Raw genomic sequence first — 26,025 nt, forward strand, 5'->3', positions numbered from 1 at the left:
GAGGCAGAGTAACAGAGAAGGCTGAAGGGCTGGGCAGGGCCTGACCAAGAAGGGCCCCTGTGCTCCAGAGGCAATGTGGTAGCTCAGAACGTTTTTAAGCAGAGAATCAGTGTCAGATTTATGCAGGCAGGCGTGTGGAGAGCAGCTGGGGTGCAACACTAGAGGCAGGAAGACTAGTTAGAAGGTGGCTGGAGTTGTCCAGATGCTGGGCTGAGGTAGTCCTTAGTCAAGGCCATAGAAATGGAACCCAGAGAGGTAGACTCTGGGTGGAGGAGTGTGGTCAAGGACTCCTGTTACTTAGATGTGGAAGCATTGAGGATGATGCCAGGGTTTGAGGTGTAGGTGACTCGCTTGGATGGTGGTGCTCCCTGTTGACTGGGAGGAGGACCAGGCCTGGGAAGGTGTGGGAGAGGTGAAGGGGACTTGTTTGGTTTAGACAGACTTTGAGCTGAGGGTCAGCCAAGTAGAGAGGACCAGGAGGCATTTAGGTACATGTATTTGATAAATGAAGATGGAGTGGTTGAGGTCAAACGGGAGAGTACGTGGTGGGAGAAAAAGATGGTCCAGACCAGGTCTCTGGGGAATTCTCTCTGTGAGGGATGGGCAGGGGAAGCACAGCTTTGTGAAGGAGACAGAGGGGGAGAGCAGTGCTTCTCATCCAGAGCTGTGTCTGGAGACAGTTTTGATGTCGCAACTGAGAGGTGGTGCTACTGTCATCTTGTCGGTAGAGGCCAGGGATGTTACCAAACATCCTACAATGTACAGAGCAGCCCCCACAGTAAAGGATCACCTGATCCAAAAGGTCACTAGTGCTGAGGTAGAGAAATCCTGTGCTTGTGCTTTCTGTGTGGTAGCAGCTGTGAGTGTCCTCTTCATGGCTGGGCCCCTAGTGCCTGGCATGTAGAGGGTGTTGTATGAATGAGGCAGGAGGGAAATCAGATGAGAGACTGCAGCCAAAGCCAAGTGAGGAGAGTGGTCAGCAGTGCCAGGTGAGGCCAGGAGGTCAGGTCGGTTGAGGATGGACACTTGTCCATTGGGCTGTGCGGTAAGAAGGTTCTGATGTCTGGGTGAGAGCTACACTGAAGGGAAGCTTGGAGCTCAGTGTGAGGATTACTGCTTAGCAGGAAGACTTAGACTCTTTCTTCACAGTTGGTGTGGGAATTAATCAGCATGATGACAGTTAAGGTTTATTTTATTTTATTTTTTTATCATTCGACTGTCTTGATTTATTTTTCATTAAGATATAATTCGCATACCACAGAGTTCTTCACCCTTTGAAGTTTCCAATGCAGTGGCTCTTAGTACATTCACAAAGTGTGCAGCGATCACCACTTTGTAATTCCTGTTTGTCTGACTTTCTTTTTTATTATTTAAAAAAATGGAAAACCAAAAGTGTAATTTTCATTCAATAAATATCATTTGATCCTTCGGCAGTTTTGTTGCAGAAAGTAAAGTCCATGATTTTAGAATGATGGTAGCAATTCATCAACCAAGTAATCAGTTTTCACACAGTTTCAATAATTGCAGCAATTTCCTTGAACTGTCTGTAGAAATTCTGAAACTGTGGAATTGTCATTTAGAAGGAGTTGTTCTTTACTTGGCCTGAATGATCTGCCACTTTGAGCATCACTGCAACATAAGGATACTTAAGTGATCTGCAGCTGTCTGAGCTCACAGCCAAAGCCCGCTTCCACTGAAAATCTATGAACTGGTTGGTGACCTTGGCCTTAGCATCCAGCTGTGACTCGCTACACCCCTCCATAGCAGCACCCCGGAATCCCACCACCCACTCAAGTGGAAGCTCCCGGGGCAAGGTTTATTTTTGAAATATTCAAGAGTGTCAGGTAGCTAGGAACTTACCTGACATAAGTCGTCTTAGGCATAAAGTGAAGTCTGGTTTCTTCTGTTCCCAAGGGCATTGGCTGAAAACAGTTCACTGTCTTAATAGTGATAAGACATTAGATGTTACTAAACCTGCCTAATACTAGGGAATAAATCTCTTTTGCTCAATGGGAATTACTCTGGGTCAACGTAACTGGTAATTTTTTTGTTCTTTTGTTTTACTTTTTTAATATAAACTTAGGAAAATTGTGAGGCAGTGCCTCACAGAGCAACCGTCTACGCTCAGCTGGTGGAGTCCAGGAGGATGTGGTCATGGAACAAGCTGTTTCCCGTCCATGTTCAGACCAGCCTTGGAGAGCAAGTCATCGTCCCCCCCTTGGAACTGGAGAGGTGTCCTGGTGCGCCCTCTGTCTACGACATTCAGCTGAACCAGGTGTCTCTCACTGACTTCACTGTCCTCAGCGATGTGCTGCCTATGTTCAGGTACCAAGGAGCCACCCAGGGTCATGGCGTTTGGAGACACTTGGTGAATTGCTGCCTTTGGCAGTTATTTTTGAGTTCATTTTGACATCAGGAGTCCATTGCAAACAAGTCTCATTGCTGGTGAGGTCACATAAATGCTTAAAGGTGGAGTATGTGAGCTTAAAATATGCTTCAGTTCCTGAATATTCTTCCACAGTGTGGACTTCAGCAAGCAAGTCAGTAGCTCAGCAGCCTCCCATAGCAGGCAGTTTGAACCTCTGGCTTCTGGCCAAGCTCAGGTGGTTCTCTCCTGGTGGGATATTGAAATGGACCCTGAGGGGAAGATCAAGTGCACCATGGCCCCCTTCTGGGCACACTCGGATCCAGAGGAGCTCCAGGTAAGAGGCAGGAGCTGAGCACATTTTCGTGGAAATCAGGAAACTTGTCCACTTTTGGTCCTGGGAAAGGAACCTGTTGAATCTTAGATTCCTAAGAATTTAGAGATAGAAGGGACTATGTCAGAATCAATGTCAAAGAAGAGTTTAGAAGAAAAAAAAGCAAGCCTAGCTGTAGTAAGATATAAGATAGGCCTTTCAGGCCAAGTTCATGGTCAGCACCAGTGGTCACAATGAGCCATAGGGCAGCTTTGGTGTGCTGGCTCTCCCCTCGTCCTCGTACAGCCACTCTTAGACCTGCCCACCGAGTAATTCAGGGATCCTCAGATTAGCTTGTGATAGAGAACTACAGCCTGTCTACAGCCACATTTTCTGTGGCCTCAAAATCTGCCTTCTTCAGCTCAATGGAAAGTGGGGAGGATGTGAACTACAGAAAAGGAAATACATATTATATTCCTTTTTCTTTAAAAAAAATTTTAAAAATTAATTTTATTTATTATTTTTCGGCTGCGTTGGGTCTTCGTTGCTGCTTTCTCTAGTTGAGGCGCGCGAGGGCTACTCTTTATTGCAGTGTGCTGGCTTCTCACTGCAGTGGCTTCTCTTGTTGCAGAGCACGGGCTCTAGGCGCGCAGGCTTCTGTAGTTGTGGCTGGCAGGCTCTAGAGCACGTGCTCAGTAGCCGTGGTGCACGGGCTTAGTTGCTCCGCGGCATGTGGGATCTTCCCGGACTTGAACCCGTGTCCCCTGCATTGGCAGGCGATTCTTAACCACTGCGCCACCAGGGAAGTCCAAGAACCGTGCAGATTTTTAAACTGCAGTGAAATACTGTTTTTCACGTATTCGTGAACAAAGTTCAGAGTTTTCACACTGTTGGTGGAGCTGTGGGGTGGTGCGGGAGGGTGATCACCAGAGCGTCGTGGGGTGCAGCAAGGCCACAGTCTGTCGGGACGGGAAGTGACGCCCCTTCTAGGCATTTAGGCTCTGGATGGAGCTGCATATGTGTAGAATGACATGTGTGCCAGGATACTCACTGCAGCCCTGATTAAATAGAAAACTGGAACAACCTAGAGGCCACCAGCAGGGACTGGCTAAGTCCATTTTCCTGCATCCACACAGAGGGTGAGGTGGCTGTCTCTGCACTGACGTGGAACAGTCTCAAGGACAGATCAAGTGAAACAACGAGAGGCGCAGAACAGTGTGTGCTGTGCCAGCGTTGGCATTATTAAAAATGATATATGTGTTCATCAGCCTTTATGTGTGGTACATGTATGCAAGGGTACCTTGGGAAGAATTCACAGAAATTGGTAAAAATGGTTGCTTCTGAGAAGGGAGCTGGAGGTTAGGGGTGGAAAGGAAACTTATTTTTCACTCCATGACCCTTTTATATCTTTTGAGTTTTCTCTCATGTACATGTATTATCTACTCCTCTGTACACAAACACAAGGGAAGAAAGTGGGAAAGGTGCTTCAGGACCAAGGAATCCAACGTTCCCTCCACCTGGGAGGCCTTGGGCACTGTCCTCTGTGTGTTCTGACTTCCTGTTACCACTTTCTGGGCACTGGCTTTGTTTTTGGTTGCTCAGCTGCTGGTTCTGGGTGTATACATGGTGACTTCAGGGAAGGCCTTAGCATGTCATCCTGTTCCCTGAGTTACTGCTTAGGCCAAAGGGTCATGACTGCTGTGGGATTTCGGTCAGTCCTCCTGGGCCCTTGAGCTGCCCCGGCTCCACTCTGCATAGCCTCAGTCCTCCGTAGGCTGAGAGCATGTGGGGGGTGGGCTGTGTGTGTGTTTGTGTGTGTGTGTGTGGCGTGTGTGTGTGTGTGTGTGTGTGTGTGTGTGTGTGTGGGAGGTCAGAGTTCTCCCACAGAATTGAGGTTGGCCACTGGGCTGCTTTCTTCCTCTCTAGGAGTGTGGTGATTTCAAAATTAGCATAAGAATTTCATTAAAATGTTAATACTTCTCATTTGTATATCTTCAAAGTGCTTCTATGTGTATTTTCTCCTTGAATCCTCATATAAGACATGCTGGGTAACCACACAAACCGGGACCCAATGAGGGGAGCAGGGCCTCAGGTGTAGGCAGCCTTGGTGGGTGCTTGTCCCCAGGTGTCCTGACTGTGGGGCTTGTGTCCTTCCTCTACCATTGGTGACTTTTGGACTGTTTCGAATTTGAAGAGCTGCTTATGAATCTCCCTCATGACTTCACTAAACTGCTTTTGGTCAGTCTCAGACAGTGGATTCTGGCTATCATAGCTCTTTAGCATTAGGACCTGGGAGGCTGGTGTGTGGAAGGGACCTGGTGACAGGGAAGCACTGTGGGAGCCCGGGAGGGGTCAGGGAGGCATAGTAAAGAATGAATAACAGGTTTTAGAGAATCTTTTTTTTCCTCCTTGTTAGTGTTTATTTTTTCCAGAATGTATCTGGTTAGATTTTAATTTTCTAGCTTTTATATTCAAATAGACATCTTAGATAGATGGGAATGTCATTCACCTGTCTTTAAGTTAAGTTCAAGATCAGGTAGGATAGAATGTGTTGACTGAAAAAAAAAACACAACACAGTGTGAGAGTTGTGACTTAACTTTATTTGAAGCCAGACAGCCTCTCAGCTCTGAGGAGCTACTCTGAAGAGGTGTGGGTGGGGGCAGGAGGTCAGTATAGATATGATTTTAGTGGAAGGAGAGATACTTGTAATCAAGTACACATTTTGGCAGAAGGTTCCTGCTAGTCACGAGAAGGTTACTGCTAGTCACGAATGTCTCTGTTAATGAATTTAGTGTTTTTCTAGATATGAGAACAGACACACACACACACACACACACACACACACACACACACGGCAGAGGCTGGAGTCCCCTCCCCTACACACACACACACACACACACACACACACACACACACACACACGGCAGAGGCTACACACACACACACACACACACACACATGGCAGAGGCTGGAGTCCCCTCCCCTACACACACACACACACACACACACACACACACACACACACGGCAGAGGCTGGAGTCCCCTCCCCTACACACACACACACACACACACACACACACACACACACACACACGGCAGAGGCTGGAGTCCCCTCCCCTACACACACACACACACACACACACACACACACACGGCAGAGGCTCCACACACACACACACACACACACACACGGCAGAGGCTGGAGTCCCCTCCCCTACACACACACACACACACACACACACACACACACACGGCAGAGGCTGGAGTCCCCTCCCCTACACACACACACACACACACACACACACACACACACACGGCAGAGGCTGGAGTCCCCTCCCCTACACACACACACACACACACACACACACACACACACACACACACACACACACACACACACGGCAGAGGCTGGAGTCCCCTCCCCTGCGCCGACCTTGAAGACCACTGCCCTAGGCCACATTCTGTCTTTCTGAAGCCAGTAGTGTTCCAGCAAGATTTCGAACCTTTAGCCTCTCTGACTTGAGGATTTTCGTCTTTATCTCTTTGGCCATAGTAGCTATCTATAGTTCACACAGTGGTTTCCCTGCAAATTGATTTTTGAATTGGGTTTTGGCCCCCAGATTAGATGCATTGCTCTTGTTGCAGTTTAGTGATAGCTGATTCTCTTCCTGTTTCAGTGGCGGGACCACTGGATGCAGTGTGTGTACTTCCTGCCAGAAGAGGAGTCCGTTGTCCAGGGCTCAGCCCTCTACCTGGTAGCCCACCATGACGACTACTGTGTGTGGTACAGCCTCCAGAGGACCAGGTGTGCCCGGGCCTCACTGGGTGGGGCACTAGGCTTGTGACATTGTGCCTTTATATAAATTCCCTGTATGGACCCTGTAGAGGTTTGAGTGGGCACATTTGTATCTGAACAGAATAAGAGCGAAAGTTTGTGACTGGGTATTTCAGAGCCTGTTTGTGTGTACTCAGAAGAGGCTGCCCCAGTGGCAGGACCCCCATTTGGAGCAGATATATATGAGAAGCCTTGAATTGGAGGGCCCTCCGACCTCTAACGTCCACTCCACAGCCAGTGCCTAGACTCATGCCCCCTAGAGGACCATGGGTGTGTCCCCTCTCCATCTCGATTTCCCTGGGGCAGGTCCCTGTGCCGGGCCTTCATGCTCACTGGTGCCTAGCAGGTCATCACCCTGTGTCTGTTCATTTCCTGGCCCAGCCCCGAAAAGGATGGGAGAACCCACCCAGCACGCCCTGTGTGTGACTGCCAGGCTCACCTGCTCTGGAACCGGCCTCGGTTTGGAGAGATCAATGATCAGAACAGAACTGATCAATATGTCCAGGCCCTGAGGACGGTAAGTGTCCAGCCTCTTAGGTGGTTGTAGGCCAGGAGAGGTTTGTCCCATGGACCTGACCGAGCTCATTGCTCACTTATGATTAGCTGGTTTTGTTTTCTGTGCTTCCTTCTCTGTCCACGAGTGGCTTCATCTGGCTCCTTCTGGGCGGGCATTCGGGCAGAGGCCAGGGAGCTTGTTTCTGGACTACCTGAGGGCTTGTTCTCTGCTCTTCTATGGGAGCCCCTCCCTGGCCCCTGCCTTTGTCCCTCTGGACACTTTGCCTTTGTGGTCACCAGCAATTCCTTTGGGTGATCCTTGTGGATTCAGCCCCCGCCCCCATTATTCCTCTCATCTGCTGCTTCCTTTCTAAAATTTTCTAGAATGTAAATTTTGTCATGTAACTCTCTGTAAGACCTTTGCTCCCTGCTGCCTGTAGAAGGGGTCTCTCAGTCTGGGGACCACACACAAGGTTTGGACAGGGGTTTCTGGACCCCTTGGAGTCATATGCAGAAAAATATGTGTGCATGTATGCACATGCATGCATTTTTGGGGGGAGGGAGGGTCCCAGCCATCCTAAGTTTCGCTCAGAGGGGTCTGTTGACCCGTAAAGGCATTCCTGCTTTGGGGAGTTATTTGACATGCCCACAGCTTTCTGTGCTGTGACCAGGTAGGGAAGAGGCCTGTGGTCGTGGATTGGGAGGTTGCCTCTGATAAACAGGGCAGCCCTTCAGCTGGGCCTTCTAGGACGGCTTGAGGACAGTCTTTCCTGATGGTGGGGAGAGGTGAGGGAGGTGGGTGTGTTGGAGGGGGGTTACCACCTGGGCCTGGGAGGCATGTATGACTGGTGTTAGGGCATAGGAAGATCCAGCTGGGCCCTGTAGGGGATGGAGTGAGGAGGAGATCAAGATTGAATAATCACAGAGTGAGTTAGGGGGTCAGATGGGAAATGTTCCTGTCAGTTTATCAACAGGAATTTCTTGACATTGCAAGAAAATCTGTGCTGAGGTGGTTCTTTTCTCCAGGTGCTTAAGTCGGACAGTGTCTGCCTGTGCATCAGTGATGGCAGTCTGCTCTCCATGCTGGCCCATCACCTTGGGGCAGAGCAGGTACTGGACATGTGCCTTCTACCAGGTTCCTGATGGCCGCTCTTGAGTTCGGGTGTCATGTGGTCTGGGTACACGGTTTTGTGACTAAAGCTCTTTCGAGTGCAGCTGCTACACATGTGGCAGGCGTGCTTGTGTTGGTGGCTGAGGGGTTGTTGCCTCGTGTGCAGGCAGGAGTCAGGCTGTAGCTGTTGCCCCATCACCACAGCTCCCGAGTCTGAGTGTGCCACCTTGCTAGGCTCAGCGCAGAACGTTGTACTGTCCCGGGCGATAATGAGCGCAGGTAGAGTTAGTTAGATGTTGTCCTCTGCCTTGGAGTTGCATTTTAATCTTTGTTTTCTTTCTCTGTTAAGTGCATCTCCTACAACTAATAGCATGGTATCCTCTTCAGGTATTTACGATAGAGAATTCAGCAGCTTCTCATAGACTGATGAAAAAAGTAAGTGATAATTGTTGTTACTGAAATAATGAGGGGACCTGTGGGGCCTGCCTTCCTGAGTCTGGGATTGATCGCTTTGAAGCAGTGTTGGTTCCAAGGGAACTGTGAGAAGTAGCAGCTGCCAGTGAAGTTCTTGTGACTCCTGAGTCGAGAGCTGGCCTGGAGGGCTGTCATTGAATAGCAGTGAACGTTTAGACTCTTCTTTGTTTTTTGTGGCTGAAGAAGTGTAGGCTTCTCTCCTCACTTCACATAAAACTAAAAAAACTAAAATCTTTGTGGTGATGGAACTGAATTTGAGATTTGTTTCTGGGACACCAGCGCCCACAGAGTCACTGCTCACAAACTGACTTGACTGGTTGGTTCTGTGACAGTGTTTCTCCTCTTGGCCAGTGATACCTACCTCACCAGAACTACAAGCCTACAGCTAAGTCTTGCCAGTGTGCCTGCAAGAGAAATTTCTTTTGCTCTGCTCCTGATCTCATCTGAGGTCTGTAGGAGGCCTTTGGATGGGAGAAGTTCTGCAAAGCAGCTGCAAGTGGTGCTCCAGAACTGTTTGGCCAGTGAACTGCACACAGATAAAGCAACTGAGGTGTTCTTTTTCTGGACAAAAACAATAGTTTTGTTTTCTCTCTAAGATCTTCAAGGCTAACCACTTGGAAGATAAAATTAATATAATAGAGAAACGGCCTGAATTATTAACACCTGCAGACTTGGAGGGTAAAAAGGTAAGTAGTGAGTGCTCTGTGTTTGCTCTGGACAGCATGGCTCTGAGACAGCCTGACTGCCCCCTTCTCCAGACCTCACTATGTATCCCCCAGTCACTCACCAGCTAAGGACTCACCGCTGTTGAGGATGTGGTGAGGTTTGCAGAGATGCCTGCTGAGCAAATACTTGCACAGCTCTCAAGTGGCTAATGGCTGCTCCTTCAGCAACAGAAGACGGGCTCTGCTGGGAGTGACTTCGGCACATCGTGTCCCCTCCCTTTTCCCTTCACAGCACTGCTGTGCATGCTTCCGCCTCCCATCTGTTCCTCAGTCCCCTGTGTGCCTCCGAAACTGCTCCCGGCCCTCAGTAACCTTAGCTACTAGACACGGTCTCCCTGCTGCTTCATCTTCCTGGCCTCCTGCACCCTCACAACAGAGGCCTCTCCCTCCTCAACATACTTCTCTTTAGGCCCTTAAGAGGCTGCCTTTCCAGAGTTTCCTCTTCTTTCTGGCTGCTCCTTCTCAGTCCTTCATCGGTCTCCCTTCACTTGATCCTTCCCTGCAGGTGTCCCTGGTGCTCTTTCCTTGTCTGTCCTCTCCTCTTCCATTGCATCTCCTCTTGGGACCATCACATCCCTTCCCATGTGGGAATCGTGGGTGTCCAAGCCACGTCTTCAAATCTCACATATCCCACAGGCCCTTCAAGCTGGAACCTGTCATCTTTCTTGCCAACTTTTTTTTAAACCCCTTTATGGAGATATAATTGATGTACCATAAAATTAACCCATTTCAAGTGTACAATTTGGAGATTTTTTAGTAAATATACAGAATTATATAACTGTCACACTGTCTAGTTTTAGAACTTCCATCACCCAGCCCCTAGCCCCAGGCAGCCACTGATGTGGTTTCTGTCTCTGTAAATTTGCCTTTTCTTGGCATTTCACGTGAGTGGAATAATACAATAATGCAGTCTTTTGTGTCTGGCTTATTTCACTGTTCATGGCTGAAAGGTTCATCTGTGTTGTAGAATGTGTCAGTATTTTGTTCCTTTTCAATGCTGAGTAGTATTCCAGGGTATGACTGTGTGATATTTGGTTTACCCATTCACTTGTTGGTGGACATTTGGATTGTTTCCAGTTTTTGACTATTACGAATAATGCTACTGTGAGCATGGGTATGTTAAGTCTTTGCGAGGGTTTGTGTTTTCAGTTTCCTTAGATCCCTAGGCTTGGAATTGCTGGGTTGTGTATATTTTTGTTTAACTGTTTTCTTTTTTTTTTTTGGCTGCGCCATATGGCTTGTGGGATATTAGTTCCCTGACCAGGGATTGAACCTGGGCCCTCAGCAGTGAAAGTGCCGAGTCCTAACCACTGGACCGCCAGGGAATTCACTGTTTAACTTGTAAATAAACTACTTAACTGTTATCCAAAGCGTGTATACCATTTTACATCCCAACCAGTAATGTATGAGGGTTCCAGTTTCTCCATATCTTTACCAATACTTTGTATTGTCTCTCTTTTTTTTTTTAGTATAGCCATTTTAGTGGGTGTGTGGTGATGTCTTGTAGTTTTGATTTGTGTTTGCCTAATGACTAATAATGTTGAACACCTTTTCATGTGCTTATTAGCTATTCTATATCTTGTTTAGTGAAATATCTATTTAAGCCTTCTGCCTGTTTTCCTCCCATGCCTTTTTTTTAAAAACAGCTTTCTTTCTGAGATATGGTTCACACAGCAAAGAAATTTAAAGTGTACAGTTCAGTGATTTAGTATATTCATAAGATTATGCACCCATCACCACAATCAATTTTAGAACATTTTCATCACCCAGAAAGAAACTCCTTGCCCATTAGCAGTCACTCCCTATTTATCCCCAAGCTCCCAGCCCTAGGCAGCCACTAGCCTGTTTTCCTTTTGTATGGATGTGCCAGTTCTGGACATTTCATATAAATGGAATCATGCGATGTATAGTCCTTCGTAGGTGGCTTCTTTCAAAGTTCATTCATGTTACAGCATAAATCAATATTTCATTTCTTTTTGCTGCTGAATAATACTCCACTTTATGGCTATACCATATTTGTCCATACTGATGGACATTTATTTATCCATATTGATGGACAGTTGATGGACATTTGGGTGGTTTTTCCTTTTTGGCTACCATGAAGGATGCTGCTCTGATCATTCGTGTACAAGTTGCTCTTTCTTTCCCTTATAGATGAGGATTAAAAAGATATTTAGGGAATTCCCTGGCAGTCCAATGGTTAGGACTCCACACTTCCACTGCAGGGGGCATGAGTTCAGTCCCTGGTTGGGGAACTAAGATCCCACAAGCCGCGTGGCACGGCCAAAAAAAAAAGAGAAAGAAAGAAAATTTAAATTCTGAAAGCCATTGATATGGTGCACTGGCTAGACTCCAGGTCACTGTTGAGTAGAAGTGGTGAGAGTGGGCATTCTTGCCTCGATGTTGGGGTGGCTAGGAATACACAGGATCAACCCCTTTCTGTTTTCGTTGTTTCCTTCTGCATCTCTGTCATCTCAACCGGGAACCCATGCATCATCTTGGACTGTCCCTGTCCTTGATGCCTGTCTGCTTGGACCCAGCCCTGGGTGGTCTGGCTTCTCAGCATCTGCCGTCTGGTTCTCCTCCCTTTGACACAGACTCCCCACTCCTTGCCTGGACTATAGCAGTGCTCGCCCAAGTCATGTATTGTCCCCAGCTCCACCTGCAGGTAGCCTTCCTACTTCCTACATACTTTGGGAATCTTTCTTTTTTCTTTTTTTCGCCACACTGCACGGCTTGTGGGATCTCTCAGTTCCCCAGTCAGGGATTGAACGCGGGCCACAGCAGTGAAAGCCCAGGATCCTAACCACTAGGCCAGCAGGGAACTCCTGAGGGATCTTTCTAAAGCACATTCCTTCTCATATTAAACCCTGATTAAAGTGTTTTGTGATCCCCTCTTGCCTCCAGGGCAGGGTCCAGTCCCCTTTACCTGTCATCAGCTGTCTTTGGTGACCTGGCTTCTCTCCACCTCGGTGGCCTCGCCCTTTACTGTCCTACCCCACCTGCTCATCTGACAAGCTCCCAACAGGGCCTTGCTCTCTTTCACACCCCTGCTTTTGCTTCTGCCCGTCCCTCTGCCTGTGATCCCTACTCCTTTGCTTTTCTGTCTCCTGTTCATGCATTTATTCATCTAATCAGCAAACCTTCACTGACCATCTGCTCTGGGCCAGGTGCTGTGCTGGGAATACTGTGCTGCCACTTCTCTGTCCCTACTTCTGTGGTCTCCGAGCCTGGTGAAGGAGACAGACAAGCGCTGATAATAAATTGTCATGATAAGGCTTTGAGTAGAGTTTACAGGATGCCATCCTAGAAGCCCTTCCCTATGCTCTTACCTCTAGAGTCTCTCCATGAGCCCCTTCCTTGCTTCTGTCAGAGCTTACTGCGCTCTCTGAGGACGGCCCCCAACCTTGTCTGCTACCCCTTGCACTCTGCACCCCTGAGGGCAGGGCTCATGTCTGTTTCTCATCTTTGTATCCTCAAGGGCAGGTGCAGACCTTGACATGCTTGTTGACTGACTGACTGACCGAGTGGGTGAGTGAATGAATGAACGAATGTGCCTGTGAAACTTGTAACCTGTCCTTTACTCCTCAGCCAAATCCTCTGATGCCCTGGTCCTGCTTCTTGCTCTCATCGCCAGGTTTCTCTCCTCCTGGGTGAGCCGTTCTTCACCACCAGCCTGCTTCCGTGGCACAACCTGTACTTCTGGTATGTACGGACTGCTGTGGACAGGCACCTGGCACCTGGCGCTGTGGTGATGCCCCAGGCTGCCTCGCTGCACATGATGGTCGTGGAGTTCAGGGTAGGCCACCCAGAAGTTTTCGGGCAGGGGATGGGGGGACCTTGTTTTCTTGTAAAGACTTTGGATGCAGATGGAGCAACTAGGGTCTTAATAGCTTGGGCCTCCGTTTTTCTGTGTCATCACACTGCAGGCCTGAATGGAAGACTGCCTTTGTAAAAATGCAGTAATTTGGCACATGAAATGGAAATGGCTGTGTGTTGTCATTTTACAATTATGGCTTATCAGAATAATTTTAAAATATAAATTAAGAGTTTCATAAGATAAGCTGTGCAGCTTGCTCTGCTCTCATTAAGAGCTGAGGCTCTAGTTCTGTTACCATACCTCACATGCAGCCCACGCCACGCTGGGCCGAGGGGCCTGGCCCCCCCTTCCTGTTAATAAAGTGACTGTTCTGGCAAAAAAGAAAAAAGAGAGAGCTGAGGCTCCCATTGTTAAAAGCATTTTGAGATGGGCGAGTCAGCTTCTTTATGCGAGAAAAATTGAAAAGCTTCATTTTAATTTTCTCATCAAAGCAGAACCACAGTCACAAAGTCATTTTGGGAAAGGCATTTTTTATTAAAAGGATTTTGAAATGCTTTTAACCTGACATGTAGCGTGAACGTCATTTGATATTTCTTTGATAAGAACGGCTTTATCCATTGGTAGCTTAGTGGTTCCATCACTTAATTTTCTGGGCATTTCTTTTGTGTTATTTATTCACTTGATCAGATTACATGTAGATTCTGGTTTTCATGGCCAAAGAGGGAATGTGGAGAATGACACTGTTCCTAGGCATACGTCCAAGAGACAGAGGATGCAACGTTGACTGGCCTGAGTGCACTTCTGGTCCCCTCCTGGGATCCTGTCCTCACGCTCTCTTTATAGGTGTAGAGCCTCAAGAACTGGTTGATAGAGTTCTTCCCAATGAACCGGTGTTCAGGATGGACAAGGAGGGAGTTAGAGACACTATCCTGGTAGCTCTGGCCGATTGTCCTTCATAGGAGAGGGCTTGGGATCATGGGAGGCTTTACAGGTTTGAGGAACCATCACGGGTTTTTGGTGGCTCTGGGTCCCTTCAGCTGTGGGCATTTCTTCCAGGCCTGCGGGAGCAGCAAGATGTGCCTCAGGTTTGGACCTGGGGCAGCCCCCCAGCCTGACCTCACGTACCCTTCCTGCTCTTGTCACCACACTTCCGTGTGCCTGGGTGGGCGTGGACATCTCTGTGCTGTCCCACAGAACCCTTGGCGTGCCTGCCCACCCGCCCCCATTGGGTGAATGCGGATGTTGGTGTGCCCTGGCCGGGTGGGTGTCAGTGAAGGCTGTGCCTTCCTTACAGGACCTGTGGAGGATCCGGAGCCCCTGTGGTGACTGTGAAGGCTTCAGTGTGCACATCATGGATGATATGATTAAGGTAGGCAGGGCCACAGCTCCCACCCACAGTGTCCCACCCACCCACTCCACATGGCCACAGGCTTCTGATGGGGACGTGTGGCTTCCAAAGAGGGACCTGGGTTGGGCAGTGTGGGCAGCATGCAGAGAGCTCCTCTGTTGGGGGCATCAAGGACAGGTGTATCCATTCTACTTGGTTCACCATGAGCATGAACCTGAGAGCCATTGGGTCTCCAAGTCTGGCTGGTATTAGGCCATTCTAGGCCCTGGGCTGTAACCCCTGAATCAGAATTTTGGGTTGGGGCCCATCCATCACCAGGCCACTGGAACCATTCCAGCCATTGTCAGCAGCTTGTTCTCTTTTCGGACGGTCTCTCTAGAAGGCAATTTTGGCATCCTTCTGAGGCAGCCATTTTCATTTTGGGGACTCCATTCCAGGGGAAGGTGCTTGAGCATGGAAGGGGGTGGGATGTGGAAGGAGGGTCCTGCAGGGTTGTTTGTACATCAGTAGGGGATCGAGTCAGCCACCAGGGTCTGCATCTCCCAGAACCCAGAGCAGTCATGAAAGTGCCAGCGATATTTGGCTCAGCCAGGATGGATGTGAAGAGTCATGAGCCCCGTTAGAAGGGCAGGGCAGGGAGCATCATCCCATTTTTATGTATTAAGAAAATTCACATGTGTAATAACTATAAATGGAAAGTAACCTTTAAAAATTGTGTACAACATTAAATTTTTTAAAAATAATATAAATTTATTTATTTATTTATTTTTGGCTGTGTTGGGTCTTCGTTGCTGCACGCGGGCTTTCTCTAGTTGTGGCGAGCAGGGGCTACTCTTCGTTGCGGTGCGCGGGCTTCTCGTTGCCGTGGCTTCTCTTATTGCGGAGCACAGGCTCTAGGCGCGTGGGCTTCAGTAGTTGTGGCATGTGGGCTCAGTAGTTGTGGTGCACAGGCTTAGTTGCTCTGTGGCCTGTGGGATCTTCCTGGACCAGGGCTCGAACCCACGTCCCCTGCGTTGGCAGGCTGATTCTTAACCAGTGTGCCACCAGGGAAGTCCCCCCAATTTTTTTTTAATTAGAAAAAAAATTGCACACACAGAGAAAAAGGGGTGGAGCAGTGGACACCAAAATGTTAGTTGTGTGATTAGGAAATGGTTAATATTTTCCTCATTTTGCTTATCTTTCTGTTTACAGTTTTCTACAGTGATTGTGGATTACTTGTGTAAACATATTTTAAGTAAATAAATCCAGTGGACATTTTCAGTTTCCATCTTACCTGCCTTTCCACAGCAGACCACTGACTGTTCGATTCTTCTAGAAATCACTGCACACCTGGGCTCCCCCTGGCCACTTCTCAGGCTCCTTCCTGGATTCCTCCCATCTTCTCATCCCCTAATATGGCCTGTGTTCTAGGTCTCCCCCAGGCCCCTGCCCAGACCCCCATAGCTGTCCCCATCTTCCCTCTTTGCTGGCCAGTGTCTGCATCTCTCCTGAGCTCAGACCAAATAGCTAAGAGCTGTGGATTCTCCACTGAGATGACTTCAGGCACTGTGACCTGATGCTTCCAGAATCCATCTTCTCTTTCCCCTCCCTGAGCCTGGCCCCTTCGAGTGCTCCTGTCCCTAACCTGCTGCCACTTCATACCTGCCTGCTGGGCTCAGGGCCCCAGCAACCTCCCAGACAAGTCTTTGCCTTCGCTTGCAGTCGGTTGTTGGGTTCCATAACCATCAGGTCCTTTGTGAGCCAGTTTTCTTCCCCCGCTGCTGCTGGTCTGGTCTGGGGCACTTTGATCTCTCGTTGTCTGACCATGCACCCTCCTGCTTCTCCCAGTCGGCCTTCCTCCGCAGGGAGCCCAGGTGAATCTGTAGATCCAAAGTCCGGCCCTGTCTATCCCCTGCGGGAAAACCCTGTAAGGCTCCCAGAGCCCCTACTCCCACCCCTGCAGTCACCCCCCACTGCTCGGCCCGCTCTGTGCTGCTCTTTTCCCTTTCCCTGCTGGGCTTTGTCCACTCTCCTCTTTGCTGCCAACTTCTGTGTAACCTTCAAGAGGCAGTCTAGAGATCACCCCTCCGGGCAGCTCTCCTGCCCAGCCCTGTTCTCAGCCGGTCAGTGTCCCCCAGGCACTGTGTTCGCTTGTCTTCCAGTTGTCTCCCTCTAGACTCGGAGCCTTGTATGGGGGTGATCTGGCAGCTGTAGTGCTCAGAAAGTGTCACTGAATGGGCAGGTGTCCAAATGACAGGTGTTTTCATCAGTATAGGCGGTTGGTCTTCAAGGTAGCTCGTGAGATGGGCAGTGTTATCCAGTTTTATATTTTATTTATTTTATTTTACTTTATTTTTGGCTGGGTTGGGTCTTCGTTGCTGCGTGTGGGCTTTCTCCAGTTGCGGTAAGCGGAGGGCTACTCTTTGTTGCGGTGCGCGGGCTTCTCATTGTGGTGGCTTCTCTTGTGGCGGAGCATGGGCTCTAGGCGTGCGGGCTTCAGTAGTTGTGGCTCGCGGGCTCAGCAGTTGTGGCTTGGCAGCTCTGGAGCGCAGGCTCAGTAGTTGTGGCGCACGGGCTTAGTTGCTCCATGGCATGTGGGATCTTCCCAGACAGAAATCGAACCCTGCATTGGCAGGCGGATTCTTTTTTTTTTTTTTTTTTTTTTTTTTGCGGTATGCGGGCCTCTCACTGTTGTGGCCTCTCCTGTTGCGGGGCACAGGCTCCGGACGCACAGGCCTAGCGGCCATGGCTCACGGGCTTAGTTGCTCCGCGGCATGTGGGATCTTCCCGGACCAGGGCACGAACCCGTGTCTCCTGCATCGGCAGGCGGATTCTCAACCACTGCGCCACCAGGGAAGCCCTGGCAGGCGGATTCTTAACCACCAGGGAATTCCCAGTCATCCAGTTTTAAAAGGGAGATAATGAAGCTTAGAGTGACTTACCGAGGAAACGGCTTGTGAGTGGTGGCAGGAACAGAAGCCAGCTGGTCGGGCTAGGCACCTGTGGTCTTTTGTGAGGACCCACTGCCCCATGTGACCCACTGCCCCATGTGACCGTGGCAATTACCCTGAGGGACCAGGGCTATGGAGGTGAGGGGCCACTGGCATAGATAAACTCTGGAGATGAGGACATGAGCCCCTTGTTCCCTGGCCTCCCGGCTCTGTCCCTGCACACTCCTGCCTCCTCTTCCCTTCTCAGCACGCCCTCGACTTCAGGGAGAGCAAAGAGGCCGAGCCCCACCCGCTGTGGGAGTACCCATGCCGCAGCCGCTCCGAGCCCCAGCAGATCCTGACCTTTGATTTTCGGCAGCCAGTCCCCCCGCAGGCCATCTGTGCTGAGGGTGCCATCGAGCTGAGGGGGTGAGTGTGGGCTCCAAGGTGGAGGGAGTGAGGGAAGTGGCAGGGTTGCTTTCTCATAGTTATTGCCCTAGTGGCTAAGCACTTACTTTGGCCACTTTCATGTGGGTGGGATGGCTGTCCTTGTCTCAGCCTTGCCCTTCCTGAAGTGGCCCTGAGGGTATAGTGGGTCCCCACAGCTTCTGGGTGAGGAGAGCGAGCCAGAGTGGGCTCTCTCAGATCCTCCCACATCCGAGGCTCCCTTTGAGCTAAGCAGCATGTTACACACAGCTGCAGAGAAATGTGAATTTGGTTGCTATGGTTACCCATTGGCTCACATTCCTGAACTCTCCTGGGAATTAAAGCAGGTTAGGAATTGGCAGGGGCTGTCGTTGTGATGCATGGTCAGGCCCATCCAGCTCGAGCTCTAGCTCCCTTCATGGGGGAGGGGCTGCTTCTTCCCGGAGGAAAAACTTTCTTCTAACTGGGTGGAGGCCGTGAGCCCAGCGCCCCTTTGGGCTCCTGTGACAAGGGGGAGGCAGGGCAGTTGCCCATCTGTGCTTGCCATCCAGAGTATCTGGGAGAGATCCTCTAGACTTTGATGCCTGGACTTCTCTCTGAGCCAAACCATTCTGTGACCTCAGGCCGAGGAGGCTGGTCCGCCAGCAAGCTGGCCCTGCCCCAGGGTTACTCTGAGTATTTGGCCAGGCTGTGGGGAGTGAGTGGGAGCTTTGGGTTGTGGCTCTTCTTGCTCAGCATTTTACTGAGTTGCCTTTAGTCAGGTGGAGTGTTAGGAGCCTCCTAACTGGGCAGGATGGAAGTGGAAGAGACGAGCGGTTTCTGAAAAGCAGAGGGGAGCCATGACCATGCTTAGCCAGTCTCTGGTGCGGCTGTTTGTTTTGGGCCCAACATTCCCACCCCCCATCCCACCCTCACCCCCAGGCCTGGGAGGAGCCATGGGGCCGTCCTGTGGATGGAATACCACCTGACCCCGGACAGCACGGTCAGCACCGGCCTCCTGAAGCCTGCGGAGGACAAGGTAGTGCTGTGTGCGCGCGTCCCAGAGTGGGCCGGCCCTGAGAGCAGGTGCCGCCGTGTCACCCGCCTGCGCTCCGGGTGTTCCTGGCACATTCAGCCAGTTGATAACTCCTCAGTGGCCCCAGGTCACCCGGCCCTGAACAGCAGCTTCCCACCACGAGCTGACTGGGCTGGAGGCTGGCCAGGAGGGTGCTGGGGTGTCAGAAGCCCTCACCGCCTTCTTGCTGCTTCCCCTGCAGGGGTACTGTTGCTGGAACCCCCACTGCAAGCAGGCCGTGTACTTCTTCAACACCACACTAGACCCCAGAGTGCCACCAGGTGGCCCCCAGACCGTCACCTACACCGTGGAGTTCCACCCCCACACTGGAGATGTCACCATGGATTTCACGCTTTCAGATGCCCTGGACCGTGGGTGCTGACCCTCACTTGTTGAGAAATAAAGTGGCGGAAGGCGCCAGGCTCTGATTGGTGTGGCTTTCTGTGAAGGAAGGTGAAGGCGCCTCTCCTTTCAGGGCCTGGCTCGGCCTCTGGGCTTGGAGGAGACCTCTTCCCTTTTTGTGTTTTTTGCACTGCGGCTCCTTGCTCCAGATGTGGTGGGAAGCGGGGATGGCTTTGGAGCTGAGGAGGGGCCAAGGAGCCCACCCTGCAGTGGTTATGAAGTGCTCAGAAAGCTCCAAGGCTACAGCGTCCTTCCTGCCCAACCAGGGAGCGGAGCCAGAGTTGACTGGGCTGGGCAGCTTGGGCTGCTCTTGGCTCTGCAGTGCTGGGGTGGGCATGCTGCTCTCGTGGGAGCTGGCCTAGCCTGGCCTGCACTGGGAACCTTTGAGTCCCACCTGCTTGCTTCAGCTAGGAGGGGCTTCTGGGGGCAGAGTCGCTGACTTATGGCTGGGCCCCAGGCCTTGAAGACCCTGGCAGGGCCAGGCCGAGGACTGAGTTCAGACCCTTTCACTTGCTAAGTAGTGGCACCAATCCACATGTGTAAGGGTGTGGCCTCCATGTGCAGCACCAGCAGGTGACCAAGACCAGCACCTCAACACCAGGCTGCTTTTCAGAGGATAGGGAGGAGGCTGTCCCAAAGCAGTTCCTCAGAGGCAGACCCAGGAAACCAGCCATCAGAAGGGAGCCAGGAGGTACAGCCCTTTCCCGTGTGCCCCCCTTCTAGCAGAAGGACCTCGTCCCCTAGAAGTCTGGGGCGGATGGGTATGAGTGCAGTCACCCCGACATTGCCTTGCCAGGGAAGGTCAGAGAGTCCCGAGGAGGCCCCAGCCTTGTGTCTTCCCACACTCATGGTGACCTTCTGCTGTTTACTTCCAGTTCCAGAGGGAGTAAGAGAACCCAAGGGGCCTGGTTTCCTGGTGGTTTAGGGCAGACTCAGGCTGTGCCTATCCTGTGGGGAGAGGCAGGAAAGGCAGGCCCCCCACAGTGGTCTCCCCACAGCCCCGCCTGGCCACCTAGCCCCCTGGAGTCAGAGCAGGGCCCAGCCCAGCTTTTTACTTAAATGAGTGGAGAACACCAGCCTTGAGCCTCACAGTTTTATTTTTTCCTCATTATCCATCCTTTCAGCACCAGTAAAGGAAAAAAAAAAAACACCTCTCTTTTCAAAATATTTTATCAGGTGTAAAGATTGTTTTTCTTCTAGGGAAGAATCGTCTGGATATATATTTGATAATGTTCTTACCAAAACCTCAGGTGTGCTTACCATTATAAAACCCCTAATGTCCCATAAGGATACAATACAGAAAAAAATACAGAAATTAAAAAAGTCTTTTTTTTCTTTTTTAAAAGAGTATTTCTAAATCTCAGCAAGTTAATACAATAGTTAAAAAGCATCAAGATTAATATCCATACTTAAAACTCAAGGTGGTCTGGACAAATGAAATGACCGTTTTCTTCCAAAGTTGACCCCTGCCTCCTGCCTTCTCTGGAGGAGGCTGGGCCCGGGGCAGGTACGGGGCCTTGGGGATTTGGGTGACCCCTGGTCCGTCCTTCCCAGGCCTAGATAACACAGAAACATCTGAGATGTTTCTTTTCTTTCTTTTTTAAAAATCAAAATGGAAAAGTCTGGCTTGTAGATAGCCCCGGGAGTGCACAGGCTTGATGAAACTCGTGGCTGGGCGATGGCGGCCTCAGCGCTGAGGCCCTGCCAGAGGGCGGTGCAAGGGGGGTGGGGATGCCAAGCCAGCTCTGCTCTGGACACTTGGCAGGCTGGGCAGAGGCGACCTTGTTAGGACAGGAAATGACTGAGGCACAGGGAGGTATGACTTGCCTAAGGCCGCCCTGTGAGTAGGGAGAGAAGCATGGCCCCCTGTGCCTTGGCTCCCCCACAGCTGCCCTGGGAGGCAAGCGGCCCCTCTGAAGGATGAAAGCTGTGCTGGAGTCGCTCTGCTTCAGGAGCCCTGGCCCTGCTTCCACTGCTGTCCTGGGCACACAGCTGACCCGCAGCCTAGGGGCCTCGACTCAGGCCCAGACATCTACGCATCACATCTGCCCCATTGAGCTCCACCTGTGAGCATATTCCTGGCTGCTCCTGGGATTGGAAGCCTCTGACCCAGTGAAGCCTAGCCAGGGCCCCGAGAGCCACAGCCTTGGAGGAGGGGTGCAGCAGAGAGCCAAAGGAGGACTAGACAGTGAGCAGCCCCTCCTGGCTTGACTTGTGGGGTGGGACCGGGGGCCTGGCCAGGGAAGTGCTCCAAGCAGTGAGGCCCTCAGCTCAGCTGTTGCCCCAGCCAGGGGCATTCAGACCAACCAGCGCCACTGTGAGTGTGGCTCTCAGGAGTGTCTTATGCCAGCGCAGGCCTGGCCTCTGGCCTTGGCCCCCTCTTGGTCCCTCTTGCAGCTCAGTGGGTGACAAGGCACAGCGTCAGCTTATTGGCACCAGGAGGCTCCTGGCAGCATGGTCCTGGTGTGTCCCCAGCCTCGTTGGGCAGAACTGGCCTCGAGCCAGGCGGGCACATTGGTTGGGGCGCTGTGAGGAGGGGAGGCCATTGGGAGTTGTCAGTAACAGCTCCCAGAGTCGAAGGGGCCTCGCACCTGGAAGCAGACAAAACCCTCACTGCGTGACTCTGGGGGGGCGTCCCCAGGTGAGTTTAAAAAGGCAGGTGGACAGAGGCAGTGCTGCCGTGGGATGAGGAGCTGTGGGCTTCACCTGCAGGCTCTGCCATGCTGTGCGCATGTGCCCGGGGCTGGCCCTGGTCACATGGTGGCAGAGTGGATGCCAGCCAGTACCACTCCCTGCCTGGGGCGAGCAGTGGCCATTGGCCTTGCCGCCCCCAGCCTGCACGCTGGTGAGGGGACAGGCTGCTCTGTGCCTTGGCTTCCAGCCCCTTTGTCCAGGGTCCCCGGATCGGGTCGCTGTTGAGGATGGGCCTGGGAGGACAGAGCCGCAGCCCCACCCAGAGGCAGGTGGACGGTTCCTGAGCTCAGCCAGCACGTGGATGGGGACAGTCCCCAGGAAAAGGTTGGTCCCAAACCAGAAGGGTGTCCGGAGGGGAGACAGGATCAGGCAGAAAGAGGATGTGTTGGTTTTGACAGAAGAGAAGCCACAAATCTATCATTTTCAAAACCAGAAGTCCCCCTCCCCGCTAATGCCGTGAGTTGCCGTTTTTCCTGTAAAAAAGTGATGCTCTTCCCTTGGATTCCTGTCTATGGCTCCATTGCCCAGATTGGAGTCTCCAAGGGAGGCTCCAGGCTCTGCTGTGCCTGTCTCAGGAAGAGCAGCGTTCTCCCTCGTGGCTTGCACACCCTTTAAAGTGAAGGGTTGTTTTTAACTTGTTTGATTTTCTTTTGAAAATGTAATCGCCCTTGAATGCAAGACCCTGGGGAAGAGCCCGGGCTCGCTGGTAACTGGACACAGCCCTCACGGTCCCTGCTCGTGAGCTGTCCAGGCTGGAGGTGGCGAGCCGGCGGCCGTGTGTCCAGGAATGCTTCTTTGGCTGGTTCTGATTGTGTTTGGAGTTTGGCCTTGGGTGAGGCCCAAGTGAGGGGTCTGTGGCTACAGCGTGGCACGTAGCATGCGGGCAGCGTGCATGCGAGGGTGCAGGCATGCGAGACAACATGGCAGCAGACAAAAATAATGAACCCTGGACGAAGCTTGAGAAGAGATACAAAGAGTACAGAAACCCGGTTCTCATACTAACCCACGGGTTACAAACTAGGTTGTGCTGTAGATTTGTAGAAAATAATGATTTGAAAGAATGGCACTGGTTGGGCAGCCAGGACTCCCAAGGCCGGCCTGACTCCTGTCCATGGCGAGTGCCCAGAGGTGCTGGGCAGCGCTGGTTCCAGCTCACCCAGGACTGGCTGCAGCTCTCCCAGGCCCCTGCCCCCCTCCCCCAGCACGGGTGGTGCTCGCTGGAGGGGACGTGGCCAGGGAGGGACTGCGGCTCAGAGGGCTGGCGGAGGCCCTGCTGCTTATGATGACTTGGCCCATTTATGCCTCCTCCTCCCCCGCAGACACCATCAGTCGCATGGCCACCGGGAGGTGGTCTGTCAGGCCCGACAGCTGGGTGATGAAACTGAATTCTTCCACCTCCTGGGCGGGGGGAGGAGAAACATCCCAGTTAGACCCAAAGGGCATCCTGTAAAGGAGAGGCCTGGCCCGGACCTTCCTGAAGGCAGAGGGGTGGGAGGATCCATGGGCCCCAAAGGCCTCCTGGATGGGTACGTCCCATTTCCAGAGGAGAGCTCAGTGCTGCCAAGGGGTGCAGGGCTAGGGTCCCCTATCTACAGACACGGCCTGGCTGCCCTGCCCACCCCAGCGCAGCCCAGACTCACGGCCTTCCAGTCTGGGCACAGCCCCTCCTCCCCATGCAGCATGTAGTCGATGCGCCTGCCGTTGCCCTTCAGCAGCTCTTTGCGTCCCTTCTGGCCTCCCCCGGGGCTCTTGCTGGTGGGGAAGGCGAGGTACTCGCGACGACCTTCCTCGCTCTCCAGGACCCTACTCACACAGAAGGCACAGGAAGGCAAGGTGAGCCACGTTCTGCCCGCAAGTCAGACCAAACCCCTGCATTTAAGATCTGTCTTCCCTGTGAGCCCCAAAAAGGACTGGGACGGACAGAGACCGCGGCCGAGCCTGAGTTCCTGACCGACCTGGGCCACTCCAGAATCTGCCTGGGAGTGTCCCGTGTCCACCGTCGGCCGGCAGCACTTGCTTTCCCTTTCTGAACTAGAACGTTGGCACCACCCAGAGCCTGTGACCAAGTTGGGCACGGAACTGCCCAGCCCCTCTCTAGGATGGTTTCTGCTCTGAGCTAAGAGTGTCCTGTTTTGGGGAACTTGATCTTTGCAGTGAGCCTCAGGGACCCTCCTCTTCTGGAAGTCCCCAGGCCTCCCATGACTCTTGTTTCAGGTCAGCAGGGGCCCATGGGAGCCAGGAGAGCAACCAGACCCCATCCCAGGACTGGACTGCTGTGTCGGTCTGTCCCTGAGTGGCTGTGCCGTCAAACCTCTGAGCCTCCACTGTCCCCTCTAACACAAGAATGATGACTGTGGCCCCAGAACACTTTGGGTACCAGGTGTGTCAAGAAAGGAACAAGGTAGGATGCGGCTGTCGCCCCATTTCTCAGTGGAAGGAAACTGATAGGGATGTGTATGTGTTGGTCAAGGGTCTACAGGGAGGGCAGGGCGCTCAGGTGGAATGTTACGCCCTGAGTCCGGGTCTTCTGACTCCTTGACTGCCATCTGCTTCCTGCCAGGTTTCCTCCAGAGCCTGCAAATCAGTGGGAAGGAGCCTTCAAGGAACACCCTGTCTCAGAGGGCAGATGCAGGCCAATGTTGGGAGTGAGAGGTGCAGCCACAGAGAGACACTACACAGGCCTGCCTGCCCGGCTAACGCTTGGACAAATGGACAGGGCACCTGGACAGGCACAGCCAGCAAACATGGGTTTCTGCAGGGTCTTTATCAGCCTTGAGATAAATAGCACTAATAACATGCAGAACATCATTATATCTCAGAAATGTAATCCATTACTGTCCTTTGCCTTTGATAATTAATTCCAGCATCAGTGATCTAAGAGTTACTGATAGTCATTTTTAAATTATCATCTCATAAAAAGATAATTTTCTCAGCATAGGATGATGTTTCAAATTTAGTCTATAATTAATTGGCTCAAATTAGCTGCAAGGAGCCATTGCCGTGGCTCTGTGCAGTCTCGGGCTGTGAATTATAAATTGGCTGTGCTGCTGGCCTCTCAGCTGTGTCCTTTTTGGAAGTCTCGGGTTCAAGAATGCAGTTTGGCTGGGATGGAACTGTCTCTACTTTGAAGAGGACTGGCTTGTCTTATCTCTGTTCGTATTTTTATTTGCCTAATGGGTGGCTACCAGCTGCCGGGCTCCTGCCGCAGATGCCGTCCCCAAGGCTCTTTGGCAGGGGTCTCTGCAGCGCTTGGCCTCGCCCTGGGAGATTCTGGTCCTTTTTGCTGTGCTCAGGGCAGGCTGAGGCTCAGGGCAGGCCAAGCTCTGGTAGAGTGGACGCAGACTCTGGGTGCTGGTATAGGAAACACCACCTCGAGGCCCCAGGCCTACTTGGAAGCTTCTTGGTAAGGATACCCCTGGGGCGTGAGGTCCACCACAGCCTCCACCCACCCCCAGCTTGCATCCCTGAGGCTCTCACAGGCGTCGTCCCATAGGGCTCTTGTCTGCCCGCAGAGCCCATCTCTCCACACCTGTTTCTGGGTTGGTACTCATCCCAGACCTGGGAGCTGCCTGGATCTCCCTACCCTGCCTGACCGCGGCAGCATGGGTGCTGGGTGCTTACTTTTGCAGATTGTCAGGGGTGCACACTTCCTCGTCGTAGAGACCGTCCTTGTCCAGTAGGGTACCTGGGGACAAGGGGGTGAGAGTGGTCACTGCGGGCAAGACCCAGCCAGCCTCAAGGAGGGCTGCCTCCCTGGGGCAGGAGGGGTAGGCCAGGGCTTCTGTGGGCTGGGCAGCTGAGTGCCCCCCCTCCCCCCAGCAGTGGGGTCTTGGGGGCAGGTCTCTCCGGGAAGCCCGTGGGGTATCAGGCCTCGGCAGTGCCCCTCCCCCCCCGCCCCAGTCCCCCTCCCCTCCCACCCCAGAGCCCGTGCCCAGCCCCAGCTCACCGATTGCCCACAGCTTCTCCTCCCCAGGCCCCAGGCGGCAGGGGTCCTTGTAACGTGTAAACAGGGAGTGCTGCTGCTCCAGCTTGTCGTCTGTGCAGGGAGGGAGG

General features: G+C 52.0%; 2 protein-coding genes and 1 pseudogene across 5 annotated transcripts in view; 1 reads left to right on the forward strand and 2 right to left on the reverse strand.

Annotated features, from left to right (window-relative positions):
• The window catches only part of PRMT7 (protein arginine methyltransferase 7), a 49,547-nt gene extending 30,253 nt beyond the window's left edge, over nt 1-19,294 (forward strand). For 2 of the 3 annotated variants that reach the window (XM_059044834.2, XM_059044840.2), the window contains exons 7-18: nt 2,084-2,325; nt 2,522-2,702; nt 6,357-6,484; nt 6,896-7,031; nt 8,036-8,119; nt 8,508-8,555; nt 9,191-9,280; nt 12,957-13,118; nt 14,434-14,508; nt 17,665-17,825; nt 18,744-18,840; nt 19,079-19,294. In XM_059044834.2, the coding sequence (XP_058900817.1) occupies nt 2,084-2,325; nt 2,522-2,702; nt 6,357-6,484; nt 6,896-7,031; nt 8,036-8,119; nt 8,508-8,555; nt 9,191-9,280; nt 12,957-13,118; nt 14,434-14,508; nt 17,665-17,825; nt 18,744-18,840; nt 19,079-19,258 (1,584 nt within the window). In that variant the 3' untranslated portion in view covers nt 19,259-19,294. Of the gene's footprint in view, nt 1-2,083; nt 2,326-2,521; nt 2,703-6,356; nt 6,485-6,895; nt 7,032-8,035; nt 8,120-8,507; nt 8,556-9,190; nt 9,281-12,956; nt 13,119-14,433; nt 14,509-14,994; nt 15,218-17,664; nt 17,826-18,743; nt 18,841-19,078 lie in introns of those variants that run through there. The other variant, XM_067019753.1, reaches the window with a different exon arrangement.
• LOC131744912 (COMM domain-containing protein 6 pseudogene) lies at nt 1,428-1,782 on the reverse strand (annotated as a pseudogene).
• Nucleotides 19,295-20,358: 1,064 nt separating the features above from the next.
• Nucleotides 20,359-26,025, reverse strand: part of SMPD3 (sphingomyelin phosphodiesterase 3) — an 83,029-nt gene continuing 77,362 nt past the window's right edge. Inside the window, exons 5-8 of one of the 2 annotated variants that reach the window (XM_059044850.2) lie at nt 25,919-26,008; nt 25,594-25,657; nt 23,613-23,775; nt 20,359-23,370 (exon numbers count right to left, since the gene is read on the reverse strand). In XM_059044850.2, coding sequence (XP_058900833.1) covers nt 23,269-23,370; nt 23,613-23,775; nt 25,594-25,657; nt 25,919-26,008 — 419 coding nt within the window. In that variant the 3' untranslated portion in view covers nt 20,359-23,268. The remainder of the gene's footprint in view (nt 23,371-23,612; nt 23,776-25,593; nt 25,658-25,918; nt 26,009-26,025) is intronic. The other variant, XM_067019754.1, reaches the window with a different exon arrangement.

Source organism: Kogia breviceps, chromosome 18 (assembly GCF_026419965.1).
Source record: "Kogia breviceps isolate mKogBre1 chromosome 18, mKogBre1 haplotype 1, whole genome shotgun sequence".
NCBI classification, from domain to species: domain Eukaryota; kingdom Metazoa; phylum Chordata; class Mammalia; order Artiodactyla; family Physeteridae; genus Kogia; species Kogia breviceps.